Source organism: Agelaius phoeniceus, chromosome 15, assembly GCF_051311805.1.
Source record: "Agelaius phoeniceus isolate bAgePho1 chromosome 15, bAgePho1.hap1, whole genome shotgun sequence".
In the NCBI taxonomy this organism is placed as follows: domain Eukaryota; kingdom Metazoa; phylum Chordata; class Aves; order Passeriformes; family Icteridae; genus Agelaius; species Agelaius phoeniceus.
Genome location: NC_135279.1, coordinates 7,984,789 through 8,005,947, shown reverse-complemented (window position 1 = coordinate 8,005,947; position 21,159 = coordinate 7,984,789). Strand labels below are relative to the sequence as shown.

The following is a 21,159-nucleotide window of genomic DNA, read 5'->3' as shown; positions in this document are numbered from 1 at the left end:
TGGAAAGAAAATAATGTTATGTTTTTTTTTGTAAAAGTATCATTAAAAGAAATTACTTCATTGCCTCACTTTCGCTTACATTATATGTAAGTGTCTTACTAGTACTGTACTTAGTAAGAGGCTTTTTGCATTCTTGGTTTCCTGTAGAAAATAAAGGCATTTTTCTTGCTTAGTTTAGATCACAGATAAGTACATTAAGTCATTAGGCCTCTAATTTGCACTGGCACTGTTCAGTAATCTTTCTGTTCCTAAGAATAAGTAGTATAAACAGCTGTATGTCTTTCCATTAACTTGCTAAATAAAATATTAACACATTTCTCTTGTGCCTGCTATACTAATATACACTGACCTAAAAACGTATTTCTCCTTAGCTCAGGGCCATAGCACTGTGAATGTCACTGTGGTTGAGGCCACCAATGGTTACACTGCTCCCAATGACCACATTAGGTGCACTCCTGCCCAGCTGTCCAGAGTTCTACCAAACATTGTGGGTGTCTTTCAGTCAGAGTAGTTTGGAGAAGTACTGAGTGTACAAAGGGTGTTGTTACCAAGGTGTTAACTGTGAGTTACACTCTGCTCATGAGTGTGCAGCAAACTGAGTTGCAGCTAGATGTTCTCTTGGCAGCCTACTGAGGGACCTCACAGATGAAGACATAACAAGGCTTTGAAGACTTAACAAGACCAATCTTACTCTGATTTCCACAAACTTTTGAGTCTAGGGCTAAATGGACCCTGAAGGATGAGATGCCAACTGTGAACCTGAAATGACACTTAAGGGGAGATCTGCTGAGAAGTGGTTATGCAGCTGGAGCCTGAAGGCACTGAGCAGGAAGCAGAAAAGCTCTGTTTGTGTGGATGTGCAGTCATTTGCATGCTCTAGAGACAGTCATGTCTGGGACATGTTGGCCCTTAAAACAAGTGATGCACACAGTGTTGCTGGGAGGGTCAGAGTGATGGAGGGCAGTTGTGAATGCTGGATGTACACAAGTGTGGTCCATGCCTGGAGATTCCCAGAAGTTCCTGCAAACTTTGAGTAAAGGCATCTGTGGAAGCTTTATTCTGACAGTGCTTGTGAAGTTATGTTTAGAAGTTGGCTTTTAAATCCTACTGGGTGGCTATAGGTAAATACCTGCTCAGGTGGAACAAACAGGTGTTTTCTATTGGTTCAGACATTCCTTTTCCATATCTGAAGACAGAATAAGAAACAACTTAGAAAAGCCATGACTTTGTGACATTATTTACACGTAACTTTCTTAATGCTAAGTCTGTAGAAGTTGTATAAAAAGCTAAGTGGCAAAAGCACATAGATTACAGCTTTCAGGAACAGGACATATTTTACAAATTGTGCTTGTTTGGATAAGGTAAACACTCAAACCTCAGCCAGAGCACAGCTATTTTAAAAAGCACATGCAGCTGTAGAGGAAGTAGTTTTGTTGGAAAACTTAACAGAATAACTGAGAAGGGAAGGCTATGTGCTCAGCATTTACCATCTTTGCTCCATTTTAGCATTTGTGAAAATCTGGCTCAGTAGCTCAACATTGTCTTCAGGAAAGTTCAGAAACCACCCACTATTTTTGAAGTTTTGATCATTTTTTACCTGTTAGTATTTTGTCAATTGTCTCCACAACAAATTTTGCATCCTCCATATTAAAACACATCGGGGGCTTGAATTTCAGCACATTTCTTCCTGGCCCATCTGTACTCAGTAGAATATATTTTTCCTTAAGTCTGGAAAGAGCAATAACAAAGAAGTACATTTTGCTCTGTCTGTAGCTCAGTGTCATGGTTTGACAGACCACATCCCAGAAAACTCACTTTCTCTCAAACCACGACACTCAGGAAAACTTGCAACACCAGCCTGCAGGATGTCACACTTTCTACACTGACTGGTTTCAGTTTTGGCCAGCTGCTTGTGTTTTAGCAACTCCTGTACCTTGTTATTAGGTCCTCTGCTTCTGCTGTGGCTGGAGTCCTTTCTGCCTGGTCCTTGATTAAGTCCACTCCAATGAATAAACCACAACCTCTGAAAAAGAAATAAAAACACTCAGTCTGTCAGAGTCAGTGTCAGAGAAAGGAACTACAAGTGAACTAAAAAAATGAGGCTTTTTTTAACACCAGACCTTTACTGCATGAGAATTACCTGATGTTTGGCTACTGTTAGAAAAAAGTTTTGCTGCTCTGAAGAAATGGGGTAATACAGACTATTGTCTGCTCACCCTGGCGAAGCAAGACAGGATGTTAAGTATGTTTCCATCTAGCTCATCACTTCTGTACCCTGTGCACTTGAACTTTGATTTCAAACAGCAGTTTGAACAGTCTTAGCAGCTAATAAATAGATAAAACAGTAGTGGCCCAGAGTGGCAAAGTACATGAGACTTCAGCTAAGCTCAAGTTTGTTTTACTTCATTGTACAGGAGGCTATTTTTGCTGAAAACACAAGATTTTATTAATTTCTCAAAACACAATCTGTTGGATTGAGTTGTTGGACTAAGTGAACCAAAGAGAAAGCAGCCAAAAATGTAAATAAGACACTGATACCTGACATCACCAATGATGGGATGCTTGATTTGCTGCTCCTTGAGTGTCTTCATCAAGAAGTTGCCTACCTCTGTGGCATGAACCTGAAGGTGTTCCTTCTCAATTACATCCAATACAGCTAATCCAATGGCACATGAAACAGGGTTCCCACCAAACTGAGCCCAGGAAAGGAACACACAGCCATGGAAAGGGAAAAAAGATGAAATCATGTCACTGAAAGTGTAGCCTCAATGATACAAGGAGCACATTATTACTTTTATCAGATGGTGCCAATACATAGTCACAGGCTAGAAACATAGAAAAGTACAGTGACACAGTTCCTCTTTAGTTACTGTGTGGCAAATACTCATAAAAACGCACCATGAGTATCTGATTTAATCCTTAGGCTCCTTTACAGAAGTGGGCAGCTGTTTACTTACTGTATTAAAATACTCCACTCCTGTGGCCGCAAAAGCTTCTGCAATTTCTTTTGTTGTTGCTACACAAGCAAGTGGGTGCCCATTTCCTATTGGCTTCCCCATAGTGACAATATCAGGTATAAAATCTTCTCCCTGAAGCTGGAATGCCCAGAAGTGCTTGCCAACCCTGCCAAAGCCAACTTGAATTTCATCAGCAATAAATACACCTCCTGCCTTGTGCACATGCCTGTAACAAAACAGATTTGATTGTCTCTTAAAAGGAAGGAGAACATAGCATTTATTGTTTAGCAACATGCAGAAAGTGTTACTTTGCAAACTTTGAGGAAACAAACACATACAAGGCTATGTTGCATACTGGTGTGTGTTTATAAGCAGATCTTTGCCATATACAAAGTTGACATTCCAACACGAAGGCTTGGGTAATTTCCTACCTATCAAGCTCTGTGATACAGCAGGCAGAGAATTATCTATTTACCAAATATGTAAAATTAAAAAAGATAATGAATGACCACTTACTCTGCAACCTTCTGAAAATATCCTGCTGGGGGAATGATTTGACCACCAACACTTGGTAGAGATTCAACAAAAAATGCAGCAATCTAAAACACAGCATATAATGTTTGAACACAATACAGAAAGTTGTGGAGCAAGCTCTTTGTCCTTAGATGGTTTTTGATTATTAATGTGATCTTTACTTTTTCACAAGTCCATACCACTTAAGTGCAATTCAGTAACTCTGAATTGCACTTACAGTCAAGCACATTAATTTCCAAGACAAGACAAACAGTTAAGGAAATGATATCTTACCTTTCTGCCTCTCTTCTGTGCATACTCAATAATATTTTTTACTTCATCAGCATAGGCTGTTACTGGATCTTCATGGTCTTCTCTATAAAGTCCTCTGTATGTGTCTGGAACAGGAGCCTATGCAAAGGAATAATATCCTACATTCAATATATCATAAAAACAACTTCACTCAATTGACAAGTAATTGATAAGTATAGGCTGAAGTACATACCACGTGGACCCATTCCTTTTGTCCTTCTAGATTTCTGAATTTATATGGGCTTATGTCAATCAAAGATGTCAGATGTCCATGGTAAGCACTTAAAAAACAATTGGCAGAACTAAACAGTAATTTCCTCAGTATCAAGAGTTCTTTATTATTAGCATTCCAAATAGTACAAAGTAGCCAGCTGCTATCACCTGGTAGGAAATTCAGTAACTTAAGCTGAGAACAGCTCTTATCAGAACAGCAATTTCTTATCAATAAGCTTAGTACTACTTTGGTTTTTTTTTTTATATAAAGGATGCAGAGGGACAGGACTTACCACTGGTGACTGGAATCACAGCAGGGGACACCTCAGCAGTATCACAAGATTGCAGAATGAGAAAGGCCTATTTCTGAATATCCTCCAGCAATGGAGTTTCCAGTGACTGTAGGCATCCTGTTCTAGTATCTGACTCCCTTCATGGCAAAAGATTTTTTCTATGTCTCATCAAAATCCATCAGGTTTGAACTTACATCTGAGGTATTTTTTCCTGTCACCATCCATCTTCACACCTGGCTCCCATCCTTTTGCTCCTTCCATGAGACAGCTGTAGTTGCAGTGAGATCTATCTGGCTGTCTCTTGCAGCTGAACAAACCCAGCCCCTCTCCCTGCTGTGGCTCCTTCCCCATCGTGGCAGGTCACTGATGGCCCCTCCTTCCAGCGTGTCAGCAGCTGGCAAGTACTGGAGAGCCCAACCACAGCTCTCAGGGCTGGGCTGGCAAATACTTAACAGGGGGGAAAATTACTTCCCTCATCTTCCTGGTTACAGTCTTTCTACTACAGGAGGATTTCAGAAATGCTCTGACCAGGGGCCAAAACTGAGCCTTGTACCCCCAAATTGCCCATGTACTCACTGGTCTAAAACGATCACATCCTCGTGTTTTGTGTACTGCCGTGCCAGTCTCAGGGCAAGGTCGTTGGCTTCAGACCTACAATGGTAAAATTCAGCAATTGTTTCATTGTGGATATCCTGAGTTTTGAAATCTAACCTCCCTTGCACTGCTCTTTGTGTCTGCAGAGAACAGACAGAACTTAAAGCATGTTATGCACAAATTCCTCAGTAATCAGCACTCACTAGGTAGGACTGTTCACCAGAACAGAATCCGTCTTGAAAAGCCAGAGCACAGGAACTACTGAGTACAGGAGCTACTTTCTGAGAAACAATTTGGCTTTTTTTTTTCTTCCAGATGAAGTTTGCTTAAGAATGTGTGCCCCCCTCCCCAACAGAGGCAATGCATTGGTACATTTAATTTTGAAATATCTGTCAGGTCAGAAGACAAATCAGACAATAAACTAACAGAGCACATATGTACATTACTGTTTTGAGGTCCAAGGTCTTACAAATAGAATAAAACCCTTCTTAAATAAAGCACAAGTTTAGTTCCAGGTCGAGAGCTTGTAGAACCAGAGCCATGTTTTTGTCAGTATCTAGTCATCCACACCAGAAATTGGTTGTTGATAAGAAAGTGTGTACTTGTCTGTATACACTTAGTAAAGCCCCTGTATCAATTCTAATGTACCCGACTTACCCAGAATTCAAAAAATAGAAGATACATAATTTCTCAGGTAGTGTTTTTGAAAGTCTCTCTGCATAATCAACCAAGTTGTCATGAAGGTAACGAGAATTTGTATTTAACAATTGATTCTGTTCATGGGCTGCCTTTACTATATCAGGGTGACAGTGTCCAACTGCAAGAGAATGTGGAGAGTGGTTTGAGAGCTCTTCATATTACCCAAGATGTTCATTCACATGCCAGATTAACACTGACATTTCTCTAATAGTACAGAGATATTATCACTAGGGCCTTAATAATGGTAAATCTTGTAAAAACATTTTTGTGCTCCTCAGAAGGTTTGACGTTGCCTCCCACTGTATTTAAGGTTTGTAGTTAGTCCTGGAAATTAATATGCTAAAACAAATAGTGTCTGATTTGATGCTTGGATTTAGGCATTGCCACAGTTCAGGAGTTTGGGAAGGTACAGATAAGCTTTACTATCAAAGAATTACTGGTCCTGATAGGGGTTAGGTTAGAGAGATTTCAAATCCTGTAAGAAAGCAGCAGTCACTTAATTATACACAATTAAGGCACCACACTGAGCAGTGGTTCTGTGACTTTACACTTAACAGTAACTTTCTCAAAACCAACAAAATGTCACTTGTTCATTTTACAGTAAGGTGCTTTACTTGAGTTTCCATGGAAAAAAGATCTGTATGTTTTAGACACATTTCTAGGAAGACGGGACAGGAAGCAAGTCTGGAAAGCACATTCACACAAACCAATTCAAGAACACTGTAATTCCCCAAACTACACGTTTAAGAAAGTTTCCTTCCACTTTTCCAATTAAACACCCCCTCCCCCAGCACAGTAAAAGTACTGGTTGTTCTTTGTTCTGCTTAAAAAACCAGCATCAAATAACATAGAGTGCCATGACTTGAGCTTACCATGAGCCACATTGTTTATGCAGTCAAGGTACTGTCTCCCATTCTCATCATACATATACTGGCCTTTGGCCTTCGTGATCTTCACTGGATCAGTAGGGAAAAACAGCTTGCAAGAAGAGCTATGACAAGCATCAGAAAGCAAAATATCTTAGTGAGTTTAGTTTATCCTACTGGTAAAAAACATTTCTCCTGTTTGCTGGCACTGTCATCCTGCTTTGGTTTAAAAGGCCTTGTACTCAGATTTTCTCAGATTAACAGGAAAAAAGCACACTCCAAACCTGAAAATCCTCCTCTAGGGTCTAGCCAAAGCAATAGGACTCACCTGTACAGCTTCATCCTGTCTTAACTGCAATTCCTGTCTGTGCTGTCTGCCCCTTTTGTTTCTTTTGTGTCTCTTACCTTGTGGTATGTTCTTTTTATTATTCTCATTATGTTCTTGCTATTCCTGCCAACATCCTGATTTTCCAGATAGTTTGCTGCAGGTGACTGTTTCAGCTTCACTAACCATAGCTAGAACACGGAGTGATTTTATAAGGCTGGGTTTACTTAAGTGCATTTGTTTCACTTTTTAAATGGATTGCCAAACAATTAAAATGGAAACACATCTGCCTAAGTAGGAGTTGCAGAGATTTGAGACTGAAGGGCAATGCCAAACTTCCATACTTCACTTAGTAAAAGATGTCTTATACAGAAATGATTTGACGATAAATACAAAGCCATTGTCAAATGGATGACAAAGGACAATGGTGAAGTAAGAAAGTGCTTCATTATCTTATCCCTCCCAGCAGGTATCTTGATACTTTCTCTGTGAGCTGGCAAAACAGTTGGGGGTTTTTGTAAGCTTCTCCTAACTGTTCAAAAGATGCTAAGAAAGTGCTTGCAGAGGCTGGGTCTCTGTTGCCAGTGGAAGGGCAAATAATTTAGAAAAAGATTTGATACCCAGTGTAATATTTTTCAGGTGCATATAACTGGCATAATTCTAATTTCAGCGTTTACTTTCAGCCCAACTTTTGTATTTATACAGCACATAAAAGTAGCCTTGGATTTGAATATATATGGTACAAAAATATTCTCACAGTTAAATAAAGGGGTGTGTTGCCATACTTGGTGATGGTTTATAGAATTTAAGATTTTCTTCAGGCTGGTTGAAACACCACCGGTAATGGGAAGTTTAGAACTGAGTCTTGTCCCTCATTCTGTCAAAGAGAGCAGACGTTTGTTGTTAATTCCATCACGGGTTTGGTATAATTAGTTTCCTGAAAGACGGGCTATAATAGTGGCTGAGCCAGAATCTCGCATAGCCCAGCACGGCCCCAGCCCCAGCCGTGCCTCCGCCGGGCTCGCAGAAAACGCTTTCTAAGCACTTTAGTCTCTAAACAGGCGCCCTCGGTATCATACGGGTTTACAGCGCAGTTTCATAATCCCCCTCCTTAAGAAAGGCTAATTCCTGTTAATTACAGCAGCGCACCGGGCTGTGCGGGCGCGGCGCTCCGGCGCTGCCGCCGCTTCCAGCCCGGGCGCGATGGCGCTGCCGCCGGGCGGGGCCCGCGGCTCGGCCCCGCTCCCGGCCACGTCCGGCAGCAGCGCCCCCCGGCCCCGGCCCCTGCCCCGGCCCCGGCCCCGCTCCCGCAGCACTCACCCGACGAGCTGCCGCCGCAGGGCCAGGGTCTGCTGCCGGGAGCGCGGCTGTACCGCCCGCATGGCCGCCGAGCCGCCCGCGGGCCGGCAGCGGAGCGAGGGAAGGGAGGGAGGGAGGGAAGGAGCGGCCGCCTCCGGCGGGGGCCGGGCCGGAGGGGAGGGGAGGGGCGGCAGCGGCGGCGGCGGCGGCGGAGCAGGGACGCGGGCACGGCCCGGCCGGAGCGCCCGGCGCAGCCCCGGCAGGGACACGGGCACCGCCCGGCCAGAGCGCCCGGCGCAGCCCCGGCTGTACCCGGAGCAGGGACACGGGCACCGCCCGGCCGGAGCGCCCGGCGCAGCCCCGGCTGTACCCGGAGCAGGGACACGGGCACTGCCCGGCCGGAGCGCCCGGCGCAGCCCCGGCTGTACCCGGAGCGGGGACACGGGCACTGCCCGGCCGGAGCGCCCGGCGCAGCCCCGGCAGGGACACGGGCACTGCCCGGCCGGAGCGCCCGGCACAGCCCCGGCTGTACCCGGAGCACGGAGCGGGTTCTGCGTGCGCCCGGAGCGGGGCAGGAGCTCAGCCAGGGACCCGGTGGGCAGCGCAGCGCTTCCCTGACAGGAGTGGGGAGAGATAGGGACAGGCTGCGGCCCCTGGGGCCCTGCAGGGCTGCTGGCAGCTCACCCTTACCGCGCACCCAAGGGCTTTACACTGCTCGGGTTCATCCAGCCCCGCTCCCCACTCACCTCGGGCTCTTCAGGATCATCAGTACTGCTATAGCACTCTTTGTTTGAAATACACATTGAGGAAGTTTGTTTTCTAGTTGAAAATATTCAAGCGGGTAGCTAAGGTGGTAGAACTGAGATAATTCTTCCACATCACTGTTAAAGCAGAAGTAGACCCAGCCTTTTACATGTTGTAGCCCTGTGTTTGGTTGGTGGCACATAGGGAAACACCTGACTGACTCCTTCAGAGCCAATCCTAAAGCAGGTAATAGTTAGGATTAAGAGAGGAAATGCTGTCAATCAGATTAGAATGATCTTTCTTCCATTCCTGTGTGACTGGAATTACCTAAAGAAAAATAGGATAAAGAACCAGAAAGGAGGTTCTTTGATGGATTGAATTCTGCTATCACAGGTGTATCCCATAACCAAGTTCATCAGATTTTCCAGCTTGATTCTAGAAGATGACACCTTTTTTTTTCCTTTCAAATACATGTTCACATTCTTTTGGTTTAAATTAACAAATAGCTTTTAAAAACTCTAGAAAAACATAACTGATAATTTTAAAACTACACTTGGCAGACTTTGCTCATTAGATATAGCCACCAATAATTATCTCTAGCTGCAATTACTTGATGAACACAGGAGCAGTTTAAATTTTGTGCAATATGGAGAATGCAAAACCAAATTGCTGTGTACTTAAAGTTAGATTGAACTTAGTCTAACTACATTGTTTCATAAGGGTCAGGTTTTAAGTAACAAAAGACAGTAGAGAAAAAGTTAATAATGGCTGTTAATCTTTATTTGAACTCTTGTCTGGTTAAGATATTTACTAGCTATTTATAATAACAACCTGAACATTTACAATTTGGAAAGTTTACTCTTGGTTACAAATGCAGAGTTCATTATACATATTCACACAATTGTAAAAGTAATCTGTACAGAGAGACCATTTTTTAAAATCTAGTCTTTGCTTTTATTAAAAAAAGCACAAGAAAAAAGTTTTTTTAGGTCTCAAGGTAATGTATTGTCCATTACAGCTTTAAACTAGAAATACATGATGCAGTACTAATTAATACCATTTTAACATGTTAAAGCAATGGATAAGAAATACTGTTATTAATGCCTTCATTTTTAAAGTAGTTGTTCCCCAAAGAAGAGTAAATAGAATACTTTTCGTGGCACATACATGATCAAAAGTCACAAAAAGTCACAAATGGAGATGTTAAGTACATTTTCTGTAATTTTAATATCTATATATTTCTTTTCAAAGGTCATATACAGAGATTTAGCCAGTTGTGTATAAAATACCATGTAAATACATTCAAAACTCATTTTTGGCAAGCTGCAAACACACAAACAGCCCTTTCTCCTCTGAACAGCCTCCCTGGAGTGATGCAACCACTCAAGTAAATAAGGGGCACTTGCATAACGTGGTGGAGGATTAAGCTCTATTGACATAATTTCAAAACAAATATGGACAGATAAGGCACACGTTGGATTATTTTCTAAACTGTCTTCAGATTTGAGATGCCAGCAGGTACAGTTTCTCAAATGCTGTTGTATACATCAGTTTTGTATCGTTTCTATGTCCAAAGTCATGTAATGCAGCAAAGCAGGGGACTTTCAGTTTTGACTGTGGTATTTGTGCTGAACATTCTTCATATTCAGTATTTTTGATTGTTTTTAAGATAGCAGAAAAAGAAACCCAAACTGAAACACAAAAAGCTGTTATGGAACTCTATAAAATTGCAGTCTATGAAACAAACCAGCAAACACAACAGGCTCCAGCTCTCATTTGCACTGATGGCAGCTTAGGACCTTTCCTGCTAAATTTAGAAGTTCAGTGGAAATCATGGGTGCTTTTGCTTTGCAAAACCAGACTTTAATTTTTTAACATAGTTTTCAAGAAATACAAGATTCTTAAAAATAAGCACTCACCTACACTTAAAAAGTTCCTGTAAAATGAACTTTTTAAATACAGTGTTTAACGTTATAATCAAAAGCAGCAGATGGGATCAGTGTCATTTACAGATACTTGGGTCAACTCCTTTTAAAGTTTCTGTTCATTAATATCTAAGTTATGTAAGAAACCACACAAGTGAGCTGACACAGAAGTGAGCTAATTGTTCCATGAAATCACACTTGAAGGCAACTTGTAGAACTTAACAAAACAGGAATTAATTATTTGTCCTAAGTCATAGGAAAACCACAAATGTTACTAATGCATTTCTTACTCCACTCTCTAGTCAATAATTCAACTTCTTGTGCATGGAAAACTCGTGTTTCCCAGCCTTGCTGTGGTCTCCTCCAGGCTCTCTATGGTAGTATACAATAATATCATCTATTAAGTCCTTCCTCCATTCATATCTAAGTGACAGATTTTCAGCACTTGCTTTAGCTGCAGGTTACACAAGTCCCTTGTGTTGTGCCATCTGATGGGACACAAGCACATGGCAAAGTTGCAGTAGTTCACCTGGGCATGTGAAAGTACTAAAAGCCATTTTTAGCTTACAAATATAAATTATCACCAGGGAAAACAAAGTTTAGGATTTTTTTTTTTACTCACTGGTTTGCTTCAGTCTGTCATAGATTCCCCCAGGTGGAGCTCTGGAGTATTTCAAACTGAAATAATTATGGTCAGTGCCAGAGACACGGTTAAAAGGCAGGTGACTGCAATAAGTGACACTGAGACTGGACTAACTAGAGTGAGCAGTTTCTCTCTGCCCCTTCCTTTTCTTTAAAAAAAAAAAACAAACAAACCAACCAACTATTGCAAAGGGTCAAGAAATGTGCTTACATAAATGCTGTCCTGTAAAGTTGCCAGGTTCAGTGTGTGCCACAGTGCTTGCCTTGGCAAGTTAGAGTGCCACAGGCCTTCTGAAATGATCCATATGTGTAACTTCTCACTTGAAAATCTCCTGGTTAAACCTCTGCAAGGCTGGCTGAGCTGCTCAGCATGTCAGCCTGTCCTGAACAGGTAAAAAGCAGGAATTTCAAATTAAACAAAGCAATACTGAGGTTCTTTCCACCTCTGGACATTCCTTCCTCTGCCAGAGCACATTGGAACCAAACTCACTGATCTGAATTCAGCCACACACCTGCACTATTTGTCCAGGATGAGTGGTTTGGGGACATTTAAATTTTTCTATCTTAATCATTTACAGTTATTAATATTTTGCATATCTTAGAGAAAAATCTGTTGCCTACAAAGAAAATAATTCAGAGCTTCCATGCTCAAAATTTTAAAAATAGAAATGTGTCAGGAAACCTACTATATGTAGATTTTATGTGCATAATGCTGTAAATTATCTGGGCAACTGAGAATTTACAGATATGTGTCCCAACAGATATCTGGGACTGAAAAAACATGAGAATACTGTTCTATTTCCCAAGAAAGAAATAGCAGATTTGGAAAAAAAAAATTCTATCCATGCACTCCTGGTTTTACAAGTATCTATTCAAACTGTAGAGTTACACAAAAGCCAGGTGTGCTGTAAATTAAGAGACACTGTCACAGCACAAAATTTGCATAAAATTTGCTTCTATTTTAAAAAAGTCTCCTCTAGAGGGCAGCATTGAACCAGCATTCACCTTTATAATGCACAAATTGCATTGACAGGCCAGAGGAGTTATTCACCATTATGAGAAAGCTGGAAACTTCATGGCATCTTAATAGTTTAATTAATTTTTATTACTTGTTTTAATCAGTTGTGCATTGCAATATGTGAGTTCTTGCATTCTTGCCTAAGACCTTCTGTATTTGGCTGAGTACAAAACCAAAACTTTACCCTGGGTAGTGATTACTATAACAATTTTAAAATCACAGGTATCACTTCCATGGATTACTTTGCATCATTGCATGGGATGTCTTAAACTGCTGAAGCCTCCCACATGTTTTGCTGGTTTGCTTAAGGATTTCAAATGCTGAATTTATGAAATTACAGAAGACAAAAGCTCATCTAAATATTTTATCTATTGGTTTCCTAAAAAGAAAACACATCAGAAAGTCGCTTACTATTAAAAGAAACATTCTTATTTTTAAATACACAGGAGAAAAATCCATACAGAAATAAATTCATCACCATTATATATACAGGAAGTGTCAGAAGCAGTGCATGCAGGAGAGGCGACTCCCCATGGGAATAAAACAAAGCATGTGGCAATGTCTTAATTATGATGTTTTTAAACTAAAATATTGATGAATTGACACTTGGGAACAGTTCCAGTTTGGGGTCAGTTGAGGATTTCTCTGCCACCTGTTTTGTAATCCAACAAAATTCCTGAATTCACTGGCCAAGCCGTGACTGAGCTGCAAAACTCTTAATTAATCACATTTGTCCCCATGAGAACAGGCCAAATTATTGGGTTCATGCTCTGGCAAGGTTCCTCTCAAGCTGTGCAGTTACACACATGGGGTTTTTTTTGCCTTATTCCCTTCTTCCCCAAATCCATCCTCCCCAGAAGCTTTGGGGAGCACTCCCATACTCAGATGGGTGCAGCATCAGCACCGACACAGGCACAGCCAGCAGCAGCTCCTCAGTCACAGAATGCACATCCTGTGTTCACAGCAAGGCAGCCCTGCCTGCAGAGCCTTGGGGCTGAAAAACCTTTTAGGGGTCTCAAGAGAGTTCTTGTGCCCTTATGGTTCAGTTTGGGAGCGTTGCTTCCAAAACCCACTGGGCTACATTGTGTTAAGAGAGAGGATTTTGGTGCTGCCTGGAAAGATGTCACTAGCTACAGTTTGAAATGGAGGAGCCTTACAGAAGACTGTGTGTCCTCTGCTCCTGGGCAGCAGCAGACATGGTTGCCTTAACCTCATGGAAAGCGCCATGCAGTTAAATTAGAGGCAGGAATTTTGTTTTGTCAACTAAAAACCAAAAATATTCTGGTTTGAGTTTCAGGTTCCCCCAATATCAGAAACTTCAGTGTGTTACCCAGAATGTCTATTGATGAATCTATGAAGTTGCACCAAATATTTTAGTCAAGAAAAATCAGTGGCTCAGTCTCAGCCTGACCCATATTTCATAAGCATTAGCAGCCTCTCTGTCACTCATATTCATTGCTGCTGACATATAGTGGTAACATTCAGCTGCTTTTTGGAATTGCTGTAAAGCAGTCTCAGATTCTTTCAAACCAGAGGGGAAAACAAAAGAAGAGAGATTTCCTGGGGGAGAAACTCCCTAAGCTTTGTGAAAGGCTGAGATCATGACTGAGTTTTAGAGCAAGGCTGCCAAGCACTACCTAGAAGTAAAATTTGTCTTCGTGAGCTATTCACAAAGTATTCAGAAAGACCCACATAAACATTTTCATATAGAAGGAGAAAATAATCAACTGATCTGGCATGAATTTGCAGAGCAAAGCACATCTTTTCAACTCACTGCAGTAAGATCATGACTGCTCTGTATTAAACAACTGCTCTTCTAAGTATGTTTGTGTGTAAGGCACATGGAAGTCTAAACAGATTTCCTCTTAGACTCTGTGTAATCAGTACAAAACCCAGCAGTTTCTCTGATAAAGTCTGTTGATCTCAAGGATATGATTGATAATCACAGAATGGCTGGGCTTGGAACGGTCTTTAAAGGTGATTGAGGTCCAGCTCTGTGCCATGGGCAGGTAACCAGGGACTCTGTTCAGAATCTAAAGGCCAAATGCACCAATCTGAGCTGAGGACCAGGCAGGACTTCAGGTGCCCTCTGGGGGATCCACTCCCTCTCTCACAGGGCTCTGCTCCTTTGGTGGTGAGGGCATGGCAGAGTGCTTGTACCACCCCCAAGGAGTGGGGAGAGACCCAGGAGACCTGCTGGCTCCTCAGATGAGTTCTCATAGCCCAAGTGCAGCAGTGTGCAGCAGGATCTGTACCTGCCACCGTTCCTGATGGAGTGGCAGCAACAGGAGTCCAGAGGAGCCACTGCACCTGAGCAGTGAGTCCAATGTCCTGAACACTCCTGAGTGGCTGCACGTGCACAGATGATCTTTGTACATGCAGATCTTTGCCTGGGAGCTTCCAAAGAGGATCACAAAAAGGTTTGGTAGCTGGGCTGCAGCACTGGTGGGGGTGGATACAGCTGTGCTAGAGTGGTAATTGCAGCCTTCCTCCACTACAAACAAATGGCTTGGGTGCTGTGGCAGCAGAGGCTCTGTGCTGGGAGGGGGATGGTGGCCTTGCAGAGCTGTGAGAGGGTAAAGCACTATTCTGGTATTCTGTATCAATGTTTTGCAGGCCTGGCAGTGGTCACAGTTGATGCCTACAAGCACTGGATATTCCACAAGTTGAAGACGGAATACTGACTTGTTTACCTGAAGATAATAGGACTTCGGGGTATTTCCTCAGAGAAAATATAAATTTTAATATAATTTCATAAGCTTTGGAGGTTAGCTTGTCTTGTAGCTTCAGTGATATCAAACTTCTTCAAGTAGGAGCTAGATAGAAAGCTGTTTAGTTTTTGCCAGCGTATGTAAAACAAGACTTTTCTATCTGCATTGTAGATTGTTTGTGGACACTTCCAGATTCTTGTGCTTTCTGCAGTCATTCTGGGGACTGAACTCTCATTGATATTGAAAGAAGTTCCATGAACACGCTATGTGCAGGAATTTGAGTGTAGAAGCCCACAGTGTGGTTTGGAATAGTGAACTGCTTTTAGTTTGGAGACGACTGGGGGAGATGGGAAGAGCAACTGTACATTAAGGGAACAATTACAGATCTTCCTGGTAACATCAATGAGAGATTTGCCTTCAACCTTTCACAGAAAATTTTTTAGCTTTAATTTGGGATATTAAAGGGGTTTTTCAAAAGCACTAAAGGCCAGTGGAAGCTTCTTAGCTGCTCCTTTTGCCTTTAAAAACCCCTACACCAAAAGTGATAGCCGAGAACATGAAATGGAAGTAAATAAAATGCATTTTCATTGCTGTTTTGAGTTACATAATTGTTGTTTCTTGATTTGTTAGTTGATCTGAATTTAACATGGATTTAATCTGTATGGTGACCAAGGAAACGGTGAGTAACTGCCAGAGATGCCAAGTACAGCCACAAAGGCAGTGATGTGTAGGTGAGCCCCTGAGCAGCCACCCAGGTACCAAAGCACTGCCCACAGCCCTGGGGCTGTGTCACCTCTGCTGAGCTTGGTGGCCATTCCAGCATTGACCAGCACAGAGCACAGGCTCACCCTGACTCCTGGGATAAACCCCAGGACACCCAGAGCCAGCTGACATCACCCTACCTGTGTGGAGCACAGAGCACATCCCCATCTTGTTCACAATACCCAGCTTGGGCAGGGCAGGGAGCACCTGGACAGGCCCATCCCTCTCTCAAGCCCTCTCTGGCAGTAGCTGCAGTGAGAGTGGCAATGAAGCAACAATCTTAGCAGAGGTTTTGGGCCTACTCAGTGCACCAAAACTGCCTCCCTTCTGCATTCTCTAAGATCAAGGCCACAAAGGGCCATAATACCATGTTTGATATTACAGTCGGGCTCCCAATTTCACTTAAAACTCCCACTCAGAACCCAGCAACTTGTATTGAGCAAAGCATTTCCTCCAGACATGATCTGTTAAATCAAAAGAGCATAAGGGTGATAGCAATTATATCACTGATCTGGTTAGGATTAACCAGTTTTACCAATAAAAATCCACAGCTTACTGTTTTGAATTTGTGTGGCTTCAACTTCTACCCATTGGACGAGTATTTGTATCTTTCTCTGTGCAGTTTAAAAACTCGTTAATACAAAATATCTCCTCCCTGTAAAGGAATCTGCTTGCTTCTTGATCTTCATTGTAAGCTGAACACACTCGGCTGTAAGCCATCTTCTTCCTCTTTGAAATGTTTTTTTATGGCTCTCTGCTGCACAATTGCTGTTTTTTCAACAATCTCAAAAATGTTGAACTGTGGAATAGTTTGCAATTTTAATTGATCCCACAGTGGCATATGCAGATATCAAAATAATAATGATTTTTATCCATACCCTGCTCTGCATGGGATGTGCCTGAGAAGAGATAATTTAACAAAATATATTGAAAAGGTGAAGAAAAATAAGACAACAAGAGGAGAGTGCAGAGTTAGTTTACAGTTAAAACCATGTAAACCAAGAAGAAATAAAAAGCAAATGAACCCCACAAACCAAGTCAATTAAATACTCCAAACTCCCAATTTCTGGGAGCCCCAAGAGCAACATTATGTGCTCTGTTGTTTAAGAAGGGACTTGAGCAGAGCCTTCCCTGTCCTGCAGCTCCCTGCACTGAAAGCATTGCCAGGTTTTTCTGGTTTGAAATTCTGCAGCAGAGGCTTCCTGGGGAATTTGTGTTCCACAGTAACAAAATGCTGGCACATCTTCATGCTCAGACCCCAGAACAGGACCCAGAGGTGCTTCCTCTTGAGGAAAAAGGTTTCTCTTGATTGTAGAGGAATGAACCACAGGCAGTCACAGTTGTTCAGTTTAGCCCCAGAATTGCTGTTTCCATCACACCCACAGCAGGTAGTAATGGATGGAGCTTGGCTTTGTTTCCTCTGCAGGTTGCAAATCCTTCTCCTGCTTGACCAGACAGTAAACGGCAGCTTCTTTCATTTTTAGGGCTGCATCCTTCTTTTCTTTGTTTTCAGCCAGGTTTTTTCACCCTTTTAATGTGCATGTACAATGCAAATATGAAGTTGAGAGCCAAATGAGGGCAGGGATTTTCCCTCCTTCATGCAGTAAGGCACATGAGGCTGGCTCAGTACTGTTAGTTCACACTGCAGCATGAGCAGGGAACACTTCATCCTCAGCTTTAGTACCTTTAGCAAATCCTGGTGTTACCATGCAGTGGTATGGGTTTGGGAGCTTTACATTATTTTCCAAGTCCATAAATGTCAGAATCCAGTATAAAAAAAGGTCAATATATTACTGTCAAAAGTTTTTTTTTTCCTTTTTTTATACAAAAATTAAAAAGGTCAAAATATATCACATTATTTACATATTGTGCTTCATGCTTAGAGATCACTGAAAAAGAACACACAAACAAACATTTTAATCAGAGAAATGCTCCATTCATTACACTTATTAACTTTACTGTTACTATAAGGATTGGCATTCAGATTTCTTTATTATTAACAGTACATCCAAACAAATTACAAACAGTTAAAACCTTTGATATACCAAGAGTGTGCTCACATTCTAACTGAGGGTTTGCATTCAGTTAGTGACATGCTGTTAACTCCAGCTGTGTCCACATACCACATGTTACAGCTGGGTTTGTAATTCCACTCAGCTTCAGGGTCATTCTCTTGTTGGAGAATGAGGATTCTCCTCCAAGTCTGGATCAAATCCTCATTTTACAGGAGGACACATCTCTCCTCATGCTCCCAGGCTGCCAGCAGCACTCCCAGCCCTTGGCTGCTCTGGGTGCAGGAGATGCTGCAGATTACCTGAGCACTGCACCCAGGGTGCTGATCAGAGCACTGAAGCAGTGCTTGTGAGTTACAATTAGTGGCAGAAGAGTCTTTGTTAGAAAATAAATGTTTGGAACTGTGCCACAAAGAGACTGTTAACTTCTCAGCTGGGAGGGTATGGACTGAGAAAGGCACAGGAGCACCTGGTGCAGCCTTTCCATGGGTGGCTCCTGAGCCTCCTTGGCCATGATAAAAGCCTGAGCAAGCCTGTAAAAAGGCATTCTAGTGACAGAGTTAATGATTTGTCATGCTTAGCAAGTTTTTGGTGTTCCCAGCACCAGTCTAGAGCTGGGGGGAACAAGACCTGAAGCTGCTGGAATTCTGCTCTCCCAAGGCATAATGCCATGTCTGCCAGGCCTGTGAGCTGCTGCTTGAAGCACATGCAGCAGTGCAAACAATCACCATGCAGGGAGCAAAATCACTCAGGACCTGTTCAAGAATAAACAATTATTAATGTTACTGTACCTTATGCCAACATCCTGCTACTGGCAGTCCGTCTGGTCCCTGCAAAATTCAATTTACACATTCAGTTTTCCTGACAGTGACTCAGGTGTCAGACCCAAAAACCTGAAGCTCATTGGTGACAATGAAAGGCTCAGCAGCACTGTTAATTACCATGCAAGACCCATTTACTGAATATGCACAAAAATGAATATGTAGGCAATGTAATCCATATGTCACGCACAACACAAAATTAAATACACCTCAGGGGGAAAAAAAATAAAAATTGGAAATCTACACTTTTTTTCCTTTAAACAAAGAAAACGTGTACAAATAGAAAGATTTGAAATCACAGTTCATTAACTTCATAATCTGCTTTATAAGGTAGTGTATTTTGCAATCAGACATATATATGGAAAGCATGATGTGGGAATGTATTTTTTGTTAAAATGTGCTTTTCTGTTTGGGGGAGGTGATGTAGGTATTTTTTTCCTAGGTGGTATCCTAATTGTGTTAAATTTGATCCTGCAGTACTTAGTTTCTTTAAGGAATCTTGAGTTGCTGAACTGAGAATAGGATGAGTTGTGGACTATGCAAAGGAAATGAAAATATTTGTCTTGTTCCACTGGAGATACAAGAAACATACAAAAACCAGAAAGCCAGAAGAGCTCTGACTCCAGGAGGAGAACACTGGAAAGGAAGGAGCCCTTAGAAGAGGAATGAGCAGCTCTCTCCAGACACCTCAGAAGAAATAGCTGACTTCAGCTGCCTTTCCTGATGCTGGATTTGTTTAAGGCTCTTGGATCTCCAATTACATGAATTTCTGCATGTAGAGCCACAGAGAGCACCCAGGCACTGACCCCTTCCCTCAGAGCCACCTCCAGACTCACTGGGGCTGGGAGGATGTGGATGCAGCAGAGACCTGCTAGTGCGAATACAGGTCAAAATGCAATTTTACATTTTTTACTGTAAATGTTAGTCATCACATTTTTTTGTATTCTGTATTGATTTTATATGTAAAATAGCCTATGCCCAATAAAACAGATGCAGTGAAGTAAGGTAACCCTCTCCAGCTACTGAGAGTGTAAGCAGTCATGCTTTCCTTAGTTAGGAAACACACACTTTTTCTGCAGACACAGTCAATATTTTGGTCAAAAGCTATTAAAAAAAAGGGTTAAACCTGTACATTTGCCAGAGTTGTCTGGTGTGATGGGTACAGGGGACAAGGTGCAGGGTGCTTGTTTGACCTAAAACATGCTGACCTACTGTTAAGGTGCACCCTAACACTGATGGTCAGGGGGTTTCTCTCTGCCCTGAGCTATTTCTCCTTCTTGTGCACTCAGAATACTTATTTTGGCCATCATAAAACTCCACAACTTTCTACCACCTTTCACTTGAGTGTCTCCAAAATGACTCTTCATGGCTGTGTGTGGGGCTCATGCTGAAGCTGCTGGACTGAAAGCCCAGCAAGCCTCCTCTGCACCCTGGGCTGCAGAACAAAATCAACATTTCAAGCAACCTGCAAGTAAGCAGGAAGATGCACAAGTGCTTTACTGAGTGGGCATGTTGTAGTTAATTGGAGGGATCACCTACTGCAGTTTACAATGCCTTCAGCAGAGATGGGTCCTGTGTTTCCTGTGTGGTTAAGATGGGAGATGCTTGGGAAATAGAACATCTCTGGGGAGTAAGTAAGAAGTTAGAGCAGGCCTGCTGTTAGGAATTGGTTTCTTGGACACATCTGAAAGTAATTTAACTTTTTGAAAGAGAAACAGCTTACTGCCCTTTTGTTTCTCTGAGGACAACTGCAAATAATCTAACACGCAGCATTTTCTATGGTTGAAAAAATGAAAATAAAACAATGACCTCTCTTAGCTGGTGCTGCAGACCCCTTTTGGGGAGCAGAGCACAAACCTTCCTGCACAAGCACTGGAGCCAACCTGAGCTCTGGGCAGAGCTCTGTGCTGGCACAGCAAAACCCTTCTGGTGCCCAGGGTGCCCGTGGCCCCGCTCTGCAGGACAGGCTGCTGCTGTTTGGGGAAAGCTTTTCAAACCCAGCTGGGGATGGGACTCAGGGCTGCAGCAGCACAGGCATGAGGGAACCAAACTGGGCCACAGGTACTGAGAGAAACTTTGAGCATCTGTTACCAGAGTTTGAGCATCTAAAAAAAGCTTGAAAGCATCTGACTTTGAGCATCTGTTACCATAAAGGGACTGGCATCCCCTGTGTGATCTCCCATGATTTACACTCCTTATGTAAAGTCATTTTAACTGGGGAGAAGAAGGCACCACACATTGGCATCCTTCCCCAAATGCCAGAGTGAAACATTCCAGCTTTGGTGCCCTGTGTCCTTCCTCTCCCTGGAGGGGTTTGCTCCTGGGGACACAGCAGGAACACACACAGACCATGCAAGACACAGCAGATACTGTACCAAAGGGCAGGGCAGGCTCAGCCCATCCAGGCCTGGCAAACCTGGGTCCCTTTTGCTGCCTGCAATGCTATGATCTCC

At 42.5% G+C, this 21,159-nt stretch overlaps 3 protein-coding genes across 8 annotated transcripts in view; 1 reads left to right on the top strand and 2 right to left on the bottom strand.

The window, feature by feature from the left end:
• Positions 1-8,218, bottom strand: part of PHYKPL (5-phosphohydroxy-L-lysine phospho-lyase) — an 8,401-nt gene extending 183 nt beyond the window's left edge. Inside the window, exons 1-12 of the mRNA XM_054643056.2 lie at positions 8,093-8,218; positions 6,454-6,572; positions 5,540-5,699; positions 4,865-4,939; positions 3,976-4,063; positions 3,765-3,881; positions 3,474-3,556; positions 2,958-3,183; positions 2,539-2,693; positions 1,934-2,023; positions 1,598-1,728; positions 1,130-1,186 (exon numbers count right to left, since the gene is read on the bottom strand). Coding sequence (XP_054499031.2) covers positions 1,158-1,186; positions 1,598-1,728; positions 1,934-2,023; positions 2,539-2,693; positions 2,958-3,183; positions 3,474-3,556; positions 3,765-3,881; positions 3,976-4,063; positions 4,865-4,939; positions 5,540-5,699; positions 6,454-6,572; positions 8,093-8,154 — 1,335 coding nt within the window. The 5' untranslated portion in view covers positions 8,155-8,218 and the 3' untranslated portion in view covers positions 1,130-1,157. The remainder of the gene's footprint in view (positions 1-1,129; positions 1,187-1,597; positions 1,729-1,933; positions 2,024-2,538; positions 2,694-2,957; positions 3,184-3,473; positions 3,557-3,764; positions 3,882-3,975; positions 4,064-4,864; positions 4,940-5,539; positions 5,700-6,453; positions 6,573-8,092) is intronic.
• HNRNPAB (heterogeneous nuclear ribonucleoprotein A/B) overlaps positions 1-15,719 on the top strand; it is a 25,006-nt gene extending 9,287 nt beyond the window's left edge. For 2 of the 6 annotated variants that reach the window (XM_054643064.2, XM_054643058.2), the window contains one exon: positions 15,017-15,719. The gene's annotated coding sequence lies outside the window, so the exon portion shown is untranslated. Of the gene's footprint in view, positions 1-719; positions 1,058-4,266; positions 5,315-15,016 lie in introns of those variants that run through there. The other 4 variants (XM_077186585.1, XM_054643061.2, XM_077186586.1 and 1 more) reach the window with 2 other exon arrangements.
• Positions 9,574-21,159, bottom strand: part of COL23A1 (collagen type XXIII alpha 1 chain) — a 184,864-nt gene continuing 173,278 nt past the window's right edge. Inside the window, exon 30 of the mRNA XM_077186588.1 lies at positions 9,574-21,159. Within this exon, the coding sequence (XP_077042703.1) occupies positions 20,917-21,159 (243 nt within the window). The 3' untranslated portion in view covers positions 9,574-20,916.